Raw genomic sequence first — 13,839 nt, forward strand, 5'->3', positions numbered from 1 at the left:
ACAATGAAATAAAAAAACCATTCCTTACAATTAAATTTCTCTATTTTAACTTTATTTACGTAATATTTCAACTGAGAAAATCTCCAACAGCAATTAACAACTTTAGTCACATACTTGAGTGGAAGGAAGATTGCAAGGTTCTGAGATTTTCCATAAATCAACCTCCCTTTTATCCCTAATAAACATTTAAACTAAAAATGTTACTTAAAGACAATTAAAATTCTAATGCACCAAAACCCTGTATGAATTAAAGAATTCCTGTTTTATGAACCTTGCACTTTAGAATTAATAACTAAAATAGATTGTTAATGGCTTGAAAAAGAACCATTAACCGTTTAGCATTTTCTGCCCTCATTCTTGATCCCTCTCTCTCTTTCTCTTCCCCTTTGACTAGGTAACTAAGTATCTCCTTTACACCTGCACACCTGTTTCGGTTCTCTTTCTTGTTACCTCTCTCTTCCTCTCACTGGCAGGCTAACCATGTCCCTCCTCTACAGCAAGACACCTATTTCTGCCTCTCTGTCTCACTATAACCTTTCATCATCTCACACATGATCACCTCCTCCAATGCTCCCTCCCTCAAAATTTCTTGTCTAGCAAGTTACTTGGTGACCCTGCCAGTGCCGGTAGCATGTAAAAAGCATCCAGTCCACATTGTGAAGTGGTTGGCATTTGGAAGGGCATCCATCAGTAAAAACCATGTGAAAACTGACCTCACCTTTGCTGGTGCCATATAAAAAGCACTCAGTTCACTCTGCAGGGTGGTTGGTGTAAGAAGAGTATCCAGCCATAAAAACCATGCCAAAACAAACAGAAGTATGGTGCAGGCTTCTACCTGGCTGGCTCCTGTCAAACTGTCCAACCCATGTCAGCATGGAAGGCAGATGTTAGACGATAATTATATCTAACCCTTATCTATTCTACTGGTTTTATGTTCAAACCACCGTATCCAGCCTCTTACATCTACTCAATTCTAAAATAAACAACCACAGGTATGGGTATGGTAAGAAGCTTTCTTCCTAATCACATGATTCTGGGTTCAGTTCTGCAGTGTGGCACCTTGGGCAAGTGTCTTCTGTAGCTTCAAACCGACCAAAGCCTTGAGTCGATTTGGTAGGCAGAAACTGAAAGAAGCGTGCAGTGTGTGTGTGTGTGCATGTATGTATGTATGTATATAGGCCTGTGATATACAGGACACTGACTGGGAGAACAATGCCTGTCATCGCCACAGATAGAGGAAGCAGATTAAGGAGGGGATCGACACTTTTGAGAGAGCACGTATCCAGCATGAAGAACTTAAGCGAGCTGCGCGAAAGCGCACGGCTCGTATAGTGAATGGGGAAAGCTTGGTTGCAATGTTTGCAGTTGTGTATGCTTGTCAAGAGCAGGGCTCATTAGCCACCAACAGAGCTGCAAATGCAAAATATAAGATAGTCCTAGAGCGCACAATGTTCCTGAAGGTCGGCAATGGTCTTCCTCGGTCACGAGTGGACGGCCATCATCATCATCATACATACATATATATATACACACACACACAACTGTTTCTGCGTTCGTCCTCCACCAATGCTTGAGAATCGGTGTTGCTGTGTTTCATCATCATCATCATCATCGTTTAGCGTCCGTTTTCCATGCTAGCATGGGTTGGACGGTTCTACTGGGGTCTGTGAAGCCAGAAGGCTTCATCAGGCCCAGTCAAATCTGGCAGTGTTTCTACGGCTGGATGCCCTTCCTAACGCCAACCACTCCGTGAGTGTAGTGGGTGCTTTTTACGTGCCACCCGCACTGGTGCCAGACAGAGCTGGCAAACGGCCACGAACGGATGGTGCTTTTTATGTGCCACCGGCACGAGGGCCAGGCGAGGCTGGCAACGGACACGAAACGGGGCGGTGCTGGCAACGGTCGCGAAACGGAAAGTTCTCTTACATGCCACCAGCACTGGTAACACATCTGCAATTTCCATTGATCGATTTCGATTCTGATCGTCACTTGCCTCAACGGGTCTTCACAAGCAGAGTTTTGACATGCCACCGGCACTGGTAGCACATCCGCAATTTCCATTGATTGATTTCAATTCTGATCCTCACTTGCCTCATCACGTCTTCACAAGTAGAGTTTTGTGTCCCAAGAAGGGAAGGTATGCATACGTAGGCTGGCTCCATCCCATGTAGAAGGCCACGGGTTATGGACTCACTTGTCCTGCCGGGTCTTCTCGCGCACAAGTGAGTCCATAACCCGAGTTTACATCAGCAAAAAGAGACTGATAGAAAGTATTGGGTTTCATTCATTAATATAAATATTCTTCAAGGCGGTGCCCAAGTATGGCCGCAATATAATGGCTAAAGGAAATAAAAGATACAAGACATCACTGAAATCTTGAAGCTACAGGATAATGCATGATAATCTTCAAAACAACATGGATAGCTAATCATGACATTTGACAGTAACTTTGAATGTTTAAGAGTTATTAAAACAGAACAAATTAAACACAAAGTTCATAAGCTTACCTGAGGGCCAGCACAACTAATTTTACAGACATCACAATAATGGAGTTGGGGTTGTTTTGGAGGAGGTTTTTGTTTCTGCATCTTTTGGCCAAAAGTAGCTTGTTTCTTGAAAGCCCAATTAGTAGTAGTCTTAGCTTGCTGCTGCTGCTGTTGTTGGTAGTAAGATGTCGCAGCTGAATAGAGAGCGGCATCATAACCTGGAAAGGACAAACATCAATGAACTGTAGTCGTACCTTATTTTATGGGGATACAGTTTGCGGCATAGGACATTCAAATTTAAGGAAATCATCATTAATTATTTTTTTTTATAAAATGATTAAACAAAGGTTTTCAAGAAAAGGAAACTGAAATACAGTAATCCCTCAACTATCGTGGCTGTTACATTCCAAAGCCCCCCCCCCCCCAGATGAAAATTTGAAGTAGAAACAGTACTGTACTGTATATTGTTTTTTACTATTTTTATATATTTATTTTATTATAAATGCAAAACCATGGAGGGATCAATGTAAGCTTAAATAATAAACCAGGATTAATGTATAGTCTATCTAAATGACTAAAATAAAATTTATGACCTCACACAAAAACATTGATGCTGTTTGTATATAAAATGACAGCAATGCAAACAATTTATAATTAAAATAAATAATAAAAAAAAACAACTTAATTGCTGTAAAAAGCAGTATCCAAATGTGATCGATGCCAGTACCTGCCTTACTGGCTCTTGTGCCGGTGGCACATAAAAAGCACCCACTACACTCTCAGAGTGGTTGACATTAGGAAGGGCATCCAGCTGTAGAAACATTGCCAGATCAGATTGGAGCCTTGTGCAGCTGCTGGCTTTCTAGACCTCAGTCAAACCTTCCAACCATCATAGATGAAGATGCGAGTGTGCATTTAAGAAGCTTGCTTCCCAACCATGCTGTCCTTGGATTCAGTCCCACAGGATGGCACCTTGGGCAAGTCTCTTCTACTATAGACCCAGGTCAACAAAAGCCTTGTTAGTGGATTCAGCAGAATTTGAACTCAGAATGTTAAGATGGACAAAATGCCACTAAGCATATTGCATGGCATATGCTGACGATTCTGCCAGTTTGCCACCTATTAATACTTGTACAAAACAAACATTTAGTATTTGTGACATTATGCAAACATGAAAACCCTACAGACAAAACTTATAGGCACAGGAGTGGCTGTATGGTAAGTAGCTTGCTTATCAACCACATGGTTTTGGGTTCAGTCCCACTGCGTGGCATCTTGGGCAAGTGTCTTCTACTATAGCCCTCGGGCTGACCAAAGCCTTGTGAGTGGATTTCGTAGACGGAAACTGAAAGAAGCCTGTTGTATATATGTATACATGTATGTTTGTGTTTGTCCCCCCAACATCGCTTGACAACCGATGTTGGTGTGTTTACGTCCCCGTAACTTAGCGGTTCGGCAAAAGAGACCGATAGAATAAGTACTAGGCTTACAAAGAATAAGCCCTGGTGTCGATTTGCTCGACTAAAGGCGGTGCTCCAGCATGGCCAGTCAAATGACTGAAACAAGTAAAGAGTAAAAGAGAGTACCCTACTTCTTTAGATACGTTTGCTGATAATCAAGTTTTTTTTTTTTTTTTTTTTATTAAATAGATCTCTTTCCTTCTGTATGTATATATAGATTAATCTTTCACCATCTAGGCTTGCATAGTTTCTGTTTACAAAACAATATAGATTTTGGGGACAGCTGTGATTGAAAATACTGCAGATATCTTGTGAAATGAACCCATGATATTATAACTTACCAGAATAGGATCCTGAGCTTGTAGTCGAAGCATAACTTGGAGTTGCATAAGTTGTAGCAGCGGTAGGAGTAGTTGTGGCTGTGTAGACATAGGTAGCAGGAGTTGTAGTAACTTGCACTGGAGTAGCTTTCTGTGTGGCTGTTTGCCGGGGTTGGGTCTGATAAGTGGTACTAGTTGTATAAGTTGGTTTCGCTGAAATAGATATTACAAACTTCATATAGTTGGCTAAACAACATCACATTTGATTAAACATGTCAACTAACAAAAAAAAAATAAATAAATAAAAAAAATATAAAAAGCTAAAGCTTTACTGTTTGTTTACTTTTACTACTTCACTATTATTGTTTGTTTTCATTATTGGCCAAATTCTTTCCAATTCACATAACACATTTTCATCTGCTATCATACAAAGACATTCTTTTCCTTTACAAACAACTGTGATACTCTACACATTTTATTTTATCTTTGAGGCACCATTCTAATAAATTCCAAAATAAAAATCGGGTGAATAATTAAACCGTAATTATATTTCTCATTCACAACTCTGCATTTGCCAGATTGGAAAGATATTCGCTTGTCCTAATTAATCATCACTTAAATCTACTCAACGTTAAATGATTGCACAAGTAATCTTGATCAAAAACAATACAATATACTTAAATGAGAAACCAGAATTCTACAAACATTTATCAAGATGTAAGGACAACAATGAGAAAAGAGAAACACTAGACTAAGCATGGGCAACATTTTCTGAGAAGCCACACGAGACATAGCTCATCATAAAACACTATTACAGAGAATTTTTGTTGGGCATGCCATTCAGAAAGTCCCATGGGCCGCACATGACTGTCCTAGACAGTCTTCTAAAAGTTAAACTAGACTATGATAACAGCTTCTAGACTATGATAAAAGCTTCATCATTATAGTTCAGAATCTAAAAGATTCTCTGCAAGCAAAGTAAAATAAAGTTAGAATATCTTTATGAACAAGACCACAGCTAGTAACCCCTATTAGAAAGTAACTGGACATTCCATCCGAATAAAAGAAGCAACTGCAATACTCTGAAACTGTCCCAGACGATAAGCATAAAACCATCCTCAGAGACAGAAAGATAGAAGCTAAACATTATCCTCATCAGCGCAGGAGTGGCTGTGTGGTAAGTAGCTTGCTTACCAATCACATGGTTCCGGGTTCAGTCCCACTGCGTGGCACCTTGGGCAAGTGTCTTCTACTATAGCCTCGGGCCGACCAAAGCCTTGTGAGTGGATTTGGTAGATGGAAACTGGAAGAAGCCCATCGTATATATGTATATATATATGTGTATGTTTGTCCTCTCCAACATTGTTTGACAACCGATGCTGGTGTGTTTACGTCCCTGTCACTTAGTGGTTCGGCAAAAGCGACCAATAGAATAAGTACCAGGCTTCCAAAGAATAAGTCCTGGGGTCGATTTGCTCGACTAAAGTTGGTGCTCCAGCATGGCCACAGTCAAATGACTGAAACAAGTAAAAGAGTATCATTTAACGTCTGTTTTCCATGCTGGCATAGGTTGGACAGTTTGACAGGAGCTGACCAGCTGAAGGGCTGTTGAGGCTCTGTCTGTTTTGGATGCCCTTCCTAACAACAACCACTTTATGGAGTGTACTGGATGCGTTTACACAGCAACTACAAGCCTGAGCTGAGAGACAAGAGATGCTCAGCTGAAGAGGGTTGCAAGGGACGAGCCTGTATTCAAGGGCAACCATGCTTTTACTTTGTCAAAAACTGATGAAACTTCAGGTTATACAGTGAAATCAAAGCAATGAAGGAAGATTTCTAAATACAAAGATGTGGTATTGAAGGCTTTTCTAGCAGATACTCATACATGAAACCCATGGAAAAATATTCTTCGGGTATTTTTTTTCATAAAACACACAAAAGGCAAATATATGAATGCTTGAAAACCCAAAAAGCATCATAATTTTAGGATATTTGAACTATCTTTGGTTAATAAAGGTTCCTGTAAAGTGCTTGAATACAAAAATAACTGAAGTACATATAACCACCTGAACAAATATATATGTGTGTGTGTGAGTGTGTGTGTGTGTATATATATATATATATATATATATATATACACACACAAATATGCATATATACATACACACACACACACAAATATACATACACATACATATATACACACATGCAAAAATATACATATATACATACATACACACACACACACACAAATATACATACACACACACACACACACAAATATACATATACACACACACACACATGCCATGCATATACATAACACACATACAAGCTTCAGACAGTGAATTGTTGAGGCATAAAATAATACATACCAGCTTGGTAATGTGTTTCTGCAGCAGTGTAAGAGGCTACAGCAGCAGCAGCAGCTGCTGCTGCTGCTACACCTTGAGTAGGTTGGTAGTAAGCTTTAGTCTGATCGTAAGTCACGGCAGGCTGTAAAAAGATAAATATTCATCATCATCATTGTTGTTGTTACATGTTCGGAAATGTCTACAAAACCTTCCACTAAAATTTACAAAATACAATTCATTCTCATATTTAACTCTTTAGCGATTAGTCCAACCCAAATAATCTACCTGGCTTTATGTTGAAACAAGGTAGAATCATCATCATCATCATCGTTTAACGTCCGTTCTCCATGCTAGCATGGGTTGGACAGTTCAACCGGGGATCTGGGGAGCCAGAAGGCTGCACCAGGCTCCAGTCTGATCTGGCAGTGTTTCTACAGCTGGATGCCCTTCCTAACGCCAACCACTCCGTGAGTGTAATGGGTGCTTTTTACATGCCAGGCGAGGCTGGCATGGCCACGATCGGATTGGTGCATTTTATGTGCCACCTGCACGGAAGCCAGTCAAGGCGGCACTGGCATCAGCCACGATTTGGATGGTGCTTTTTACGTGCCACTGGCACGGAAGCCAGTCTAGGCAGTGCTAGAATACTTTATAGTTTTATATTGAAGCCTGCTAGATTGGCTATCTAACACCTATTCTAAAAACAACCAATTCCAACAGTGAAATATTGATGTTATGAGGTAATGCAAAATTAATTCAAACCAATATGAATAATTAAGGATTACATTTCATACAATAATCCAAATGCTAAAGGGTTAACCCTTTCGTTATCAACCAGGCTGAAACCGTCTCTGGCACTGTTGTACAAATGTCTCGTTTTCATAAGTTTTGAATTAAATCTTCCATCAAACCTTAGTCACAATTTAAGTTCATAACACTAGCTTAATGATAACTAAGTTATTTCACTAAATTCTTGAAACGGAGAGCATCTCAACAGAAATACAGTAACGAAAGGGTTAAGACATAAGTTTAACCCTCCATCCTACCATCTTGAAAAGGGTACATTATACAGTCTTAAATATACCTTAAAAAAAAAACAGTTTGCTTATAATAGGAAAGCCTATGATCAAAGTTAAAATGGCTAAGTCTCAAACAATAACTCTTTAGAATTTAAACCAGCCAGACCCAGCCCAAATATTCTACCTGTTTTATGTTCAAACGAACCAGATCCAACCTCTCACACCTTCTCTAGAACATTATTCTAAAAGTCACATCATCCAAATCTTGAACCCACAAGATACTCTTACTTGTTTCAGTCATTTGACTGTGGCCATGCTGGAGCACCGCCTTTAGTCAAGCAAACCGACCCCAGGACTTATTCTTTGTAAGCCTAGTACTTATTCTATCAGTCTCTTTTGCTGAACCGCTAAGTTATGGGGATGCAAACACACTAGCATTGGTTGTCAAGCAATGCTGGGGGGACAAACACACATATATATACGATGGGCTTCTTTCAGTCTCTGCCTACCAAATCCACTCACAAGGCTTTGGTCGGCCCGAGGCTATAGTAGAAGACACTTGCCAAAGGTGCCATGCAGTGGGGCTGAACCCGGAACCATGTGGTAGGTAAGCAAGCTACTTACCACACAGCCACTCCTGTGCCTATGATTAACTCAAACCAATGAGAATAAATGAAGTAAATTCGACAGAATAATCTGAATAAAGGATTCAATAAAACAAACAAAAAAATAAAACTTTTTTTTTTTAAGACAAAACCGTTTAAAGTTAGATTCCCCTTGATATTAACAGAACTATTTTTGCTAACAATAAAATCCAAAAATCACAAACAGTTATAACCAGGTTGCCCAAGTCCCACACAACGTCTAAATCAATCTTCAGATTCACACAGATGATAAATTTCCTTCCCTTTCACACTAATCATGGTGCCATTAGTCTTATAATAACAAGCTGCTCTTCAGGTATGTGGAACTGGATATTGTGAAATCACTGCTTTTGAGTTTGTTCCAAGTTCTAAGATTGGATATCTGACAATTTTTAATCACTGTTTTCCTCAAACAGGGTTAAGTGAAAAAACACTTCAGTGATAATTTCCCAACTAGAATCTCAATGAATGTGACTAGTTATTTAGAATTTATTTAGTTCAAGATATTCCCACCAGATACTGCGAGAGAGCAACCACCCCAGAACCTTGTTACAAATCAAAAATCTACAGAAGCAAAACCATTAATAAAAAGATGAAACACGGGTGTAGGAGTGGCTGTTTGGTAAGTAGCTTGCTTACCAACCACATGGTTCTGGGTTCAGACCCACTGCGTGGCACCTTGGGCAAGTGTCTTCTACTATAGCCTCAGGCCGACCAAAGCCTTGTAAGTGGATTTGGTAGACGGAAACTGAAAGAATCCCATCATGTGTGTATATATATGTGTGTGTGTGTGTGTGTATGTTTGTGTGTCTGTGTTTGTCCCCCCCAACATCGCTTGACAGCCGAAGCTGGTGTGTTTACGTCTCCGTAACTTAGCGTTTCGGCAAAAGAGACCAATAGAATAAGTACTAGGCTTACAAAGAATAAGTCCCGAGGTCGATTTGCTCGACTAAAGGCGGTGCTCCAGCATGGCCACAGTCAAATGACTGAAACAAGTAAAAGAGTAAAGAGTAAAAGAGAGTTTATTCTCACTTTTTCTTTTAGAATATATTCTGTTAAAGTGAATATAATGAAGATAAATGAATGCAAAAACGAAAACAAAATACAGCTCAAATTCAAAATAAGTATCAAATGTAGCTGATAAATGCACAGACATTCAAAATCAAATGAATTTAAGAGGCTTTGTGGTATACGTACAGTGACAGCAACTTGAGTCCTTGTTGTATAAGCATACTGTGGAGCTGCATGAGCTGTCTGGTAACTATCATAGGCTGATTGTCCAGCTCTAGGGGCAGCAGTAGCATAAGCTGCCTGGGGTGCTGCAACATATGCAGTTTGCGCTGCTGGATAAGCTGCTGCAGTCTGGGCATTTGGCAAGGGATATATGAACTGTGCCATTTTCACTATGGGCTGAAAAATTGAAGAGGAAAAAAAAAAAAAATTAATATTTAATCTAAACATATGGAGAGAGAGAGAAAAAAAATCCAACAACAAAATTTTACAAATACTAATTTATTATGCTGGGAGGTAGGTAATAGTAACGGCAGCACTAGATTGCTGCTTCAACAATAATGAAAACAAATTAACCCTATTAATGCAAATGAATGGTGAATGTTTATAAATCTTAGTGGCAGGAATGCAGAACTTGCATATCATCATCATCATCATCATCACCACCATTTAGCGTCTGCTTTCCATGCTAGCATGGGTCGGATGGTTCAACTGGGGTCTGGGAAGCCAGAAGGCTGCACCAGGCCCAGTCTGATCTGGCAATGTTTCTACGGCTGGATGCCCTTCCTAACGCCAACCACTCCAAGAGTGTAGTGGGTGCTTTTTACGTGCAACCGGCATAGCTGCCAGACGGGGCTGGCAAATGGCCACGGTCGGATGGTGACTTTTACGTGCCACCAACACGGGGCCCAGGCGAGGCTGGCAACGGCCACGGTCAGATGGTGCTTTTTACGTGCCACCGGCACAGAGGCCCATCGAGGCGGCGCTGGAAATGGCTACATTCGGATGGTTCGCTTACGTGCCACCGGCACTGGTATCACAGCTAAAATTTCCATTGATGTTGATCGATTTCGATTTTGATTCTCTAAAGAAAAATAACCATCTCAGGCTGATTATCCTACTCTTTAAACAGCAATAGCATAAGCTGTTGTGGGCTGCATATTTGACAAGGTGCTGGTAAGAAGTTTGCTTCCCAACTACAGGGTTTCATGTTCAGTCCCACTTTATAGCATTTTGGGCAAGTGTCTTCTACTATAGCCCCAGGTTAACTAAAGCCTTGTAATGCAAGTTTCGTGCATGTGTTACCGTCTTCTTATCTTGACATGGCGTAAAATTTTTAAGCAAGTGTTACCATCATCAAAGTATGTCCATTTCCAATCTCCCAAGACATGGTCTCTGGTTGTGGGGAGACATTTTACTTGGAAACACTATGGTTGATGACAGGAAGGGCATCCAGCCATAGGAAATCTGCCTCAAGAAATTTCACCCAACCCATGTGAGCATGGAAAGGACATTAAATGATGATGTTCTTATGTTTGAAGAATCATGAACTGATGTCAAGTAAGACAGAGCTTTCAATGTCCATTTTCCATACTTGCATGGGTTGGACAGTTTGACAGGAGCCTGGTGCAAACTGGAAGGTTGCACCAGGCTCCAGTCATCTGTTTTTGGCATGGTTTCTACAGATGGATGCCCTTCCTAATGCCAACCACTTTACAGAGAGTACTGGGTGCTTTTTACATGGCACCGGCATGGGTTCTCTTACATGGCACTGGTATGGGTGTTCCTTTAAGTGGTGCCAGCCTGGGTGCCTTATACATGGCACCAGCACAGGTGCTTTAAGCTTTTAGCTTATGAGAAAATACAAACCTTTTTATTGTAAATTCTACATAATTCGGTTATAAACAAGAAGTTGACAAACCCTTGGTCACCGACCTTACAAGACTGATTGGTGGTTTAAAACAAAATTGGGTTCAGAGGACTTTTTAGTCAGGTGACCAAATGAATGTTTGGTGTGCTAGTTACAGTCACAATAAAACAAAAATTAAGTGGAAGATATATTGTGATGTTATGCTTATAGGCAATTTTGAACTGAAAAATTATGCGGGGGAATAAAAATGAGGAAACAGCTATATATGAATAGATCGTTTGTGTCAAGATGTCATTAAAAAATTTTTTTTTTTTAATTTGAAAAATGTTGAATTTGGTGGTAAATTGAAACCATTACCAAATTAAATGTTACATTCATTAGAAGAAAAGAAAAAACCCAATTCATTACTAAACACATGTTGAAATTTCAAATTCATAAGGATAAAGTTACAAAGAGACTTTTCAGATAATTCTAATGTTTTATATTTTCTGAAAACCAAATCATGCAGAGTCAGCTGCAGGTGGTTTTTCGCAGAAAATTTTCTGTAAATTCTAACAAGAGCTTCAAAGGGATAATTATAAAAACATTATGCTACATTAACTATAATTAAAGTATCTAATATCAGTTTGTCTGACAGGTACACTATAAAATTACTCATTTTCAAAGTGTTAATTTTTAAACTAAAACTTTCCATTTTATGTAAGAATGTTTTGTTATATCTCAAACATGAACTAAATATCGCATTTTGTTAACCCTTTTACAGCGGAAATCGGATATCCACTCAAAATTTCATTACTCTTAACTAAGGAAAGCATTTTAATATATCTTTTGTTGAATAACGGGCATGTTTGGAATTTATTTATTTTTTTTTTTTTTTGTCGAGCTAATGTGGAGTTTATTGCAGCAACATAATTTGCAGAAAAATACTAATTTTATTTTTTGGTAAATATTTAAGATTACTGGAATAACCATGAAATTTAATTTCAGTTTAATTGCCCTATTTACTACATCTTAGGTAATGAATAGGCCATCTCCACATTCAGTAATAATTTAAATTGTAATACTTTGTTAACTTTTAATACTGTCAAGTTTTGTAATTTGCTTATTTCAGAAGCACGGGTATAGGAACAAGGACCAAATAGCCATAAACTGCGAATTTCTATTTTGTTGTAGCGGAAGCACAACCAACAGCAGAACATATGAGAAGGGTTAACAACATCAACCGTGATCCTATAGAGATGAAATCAATTGTGTGTCCCCGTTTATTTTGATTGTAATATATAGAAAAAAATGGACAACTTTGCATGTCATAGGGCTGGCAGTTTTTAATTATGTAAACAAATGTACAGCATTTGTTATATATTCATTAGGAGTTCAATACATGATAAATACTAATTAGGAGCCTAGTTCATAAAAGCTGGTCTTCATTCCAGCTTGGAGCCAATTCACATCCATCTGCATCTTTGGATGAATCTGATAATTCATGGGCTTTCTATTTAATTAATAGTAACTAATATCAACCTTTTTTGTTACCATATTTCTGTCTGATGCACCTTAACTTTGTTTCATTTACTCTTGAAAAGGAAAAATTTAATCAGATAACTATGTTGTTATTAAACTGGTGTTTAAAACAAATTAACAAAATTTCGATAAAATGTTTTAATTTAGATAACTTTAGAACCAGAAGCAGTTTCAGGCAGGTTTGTATCAAAAGCAGGGCTGTACAGTTGGAGTTGGTAAAACTATACTGCCTCACTCACAATATCCTTATTCTTTAATATAAACCAGTTATAACATATAGGCCTCCTCAAAGTACAAGTGTATGCATATGCTTTATGAGATATGTAGACCACAATCACTTAATTACACAAAGAGGAGTGAGAGTTGGAGATGCCAATAGTAGAGGAGCCAAGTTTTTGTTTCTACTCCACAGCCCTGATCAAAAGGATTAAATGTATTTATCATTCCTATTAAGAAAAGAATTCTTTATGAATAATGGTTTTATTCTTTCAGGGAAGGGGTATAAAGTTGATTACATCAATCTCAGTGTTCAACTGGTAATTATTTTATCAAACCCAAAAGAAGGAAATGCAAAGTCAATCTTGGTAGAATTTGAACTCAGATTGTAATGTATTGAAAGAAATACTGCAAGGTATTTTTGTTTGATGCTATAATGATTCTGCCAGCTCACCATCTTATTATCCTACACAATAAAAAATGATAATCACAAAAATACAGCTGGTTTTAATTAGCTACTATTTATTTCTTACTTTAAAAAGTTACCATTTGATTGACAGCTGAGTCTCATTATCTAGTATCAAGTTAAAAATAAACCTTTGGCTGTCGATTAATCAGACAAGTACTAACTGATAAAGCTCTTTTTGATGTGTTACTGATTGGTTGCACTGACTAATCAATATTGAACCCACTCCCCTCACAATAACAACAAAAAAAGTCCTCTTTTCTAATGTTGTTAGGTCTCTTGAGATGTATACTAACAGCAAAAACCTTACCTTAACAATAGACACCATCATACAAAGAGAGTTCTATTTACCTAACTCATAAGTAGCCATACACACACACAAATTCAGTTCTGAAATCAATATAGCCTTTAAAACCAGAATGGAGTTGAAGGAAAGCATCGATGAACAATTAGCTTAAACATTCAATGTTTT

At 38.5% G+C, this 13,839-nt stretch overlaps 1 protein-coding gene across 2 annotated transcripts in view; it reads right to left on the reverse strand.

Annotated features, from left to right (window-relative positions):
* LOC115217836 (zinc finger RNA-binding protein) overlaps positions 1–13,839 on the reverse strand; it is a 78,306-nt gene that overhangs the window by 24,995 nt on the left and 39,472 nt on the right. For both annotated transcript variants that reach the window (XM_029787520.2, XM_036508021.1), the window contains exons 2-5: positions 9,481–9,693; positions 6,642–6,762; positions 4,288–4,479; positions 2,508–2,704 (exon numbers count right to left, since the gene is read on the reverse strand). In XM_029787520.2, the coding sequence (XP_029643380.1) occupies positions 2,508–2,704; positions 4,288–4,479; positions 6,642–6,762; positions 9,481–9,681 (711 nt within the window). In that variant the 5' untranslated portion in view covers positions 9,682–9,693. The remainder of the gene's footprint in view (positions 1–2,507; positions 2,705–4,287; positions 4,480–6,641; positions 6,763–9,480; positions 9,694–13,839) is intronic.

This window comes from Octopus sinensis, linkage group LG12, assembly GCF_006345805.1.
Source record: "Octopus sinensis linkage group LG12, ASM634580v1, whole genome shotgun sequence".
Taxonomy (NCBI): domain Eukaryota; kingdom Metazoa; phylum Mollusca; class Cephalopoda; order Octopoda; family Octopodidae; genus Octopus; species Octopus sinensis.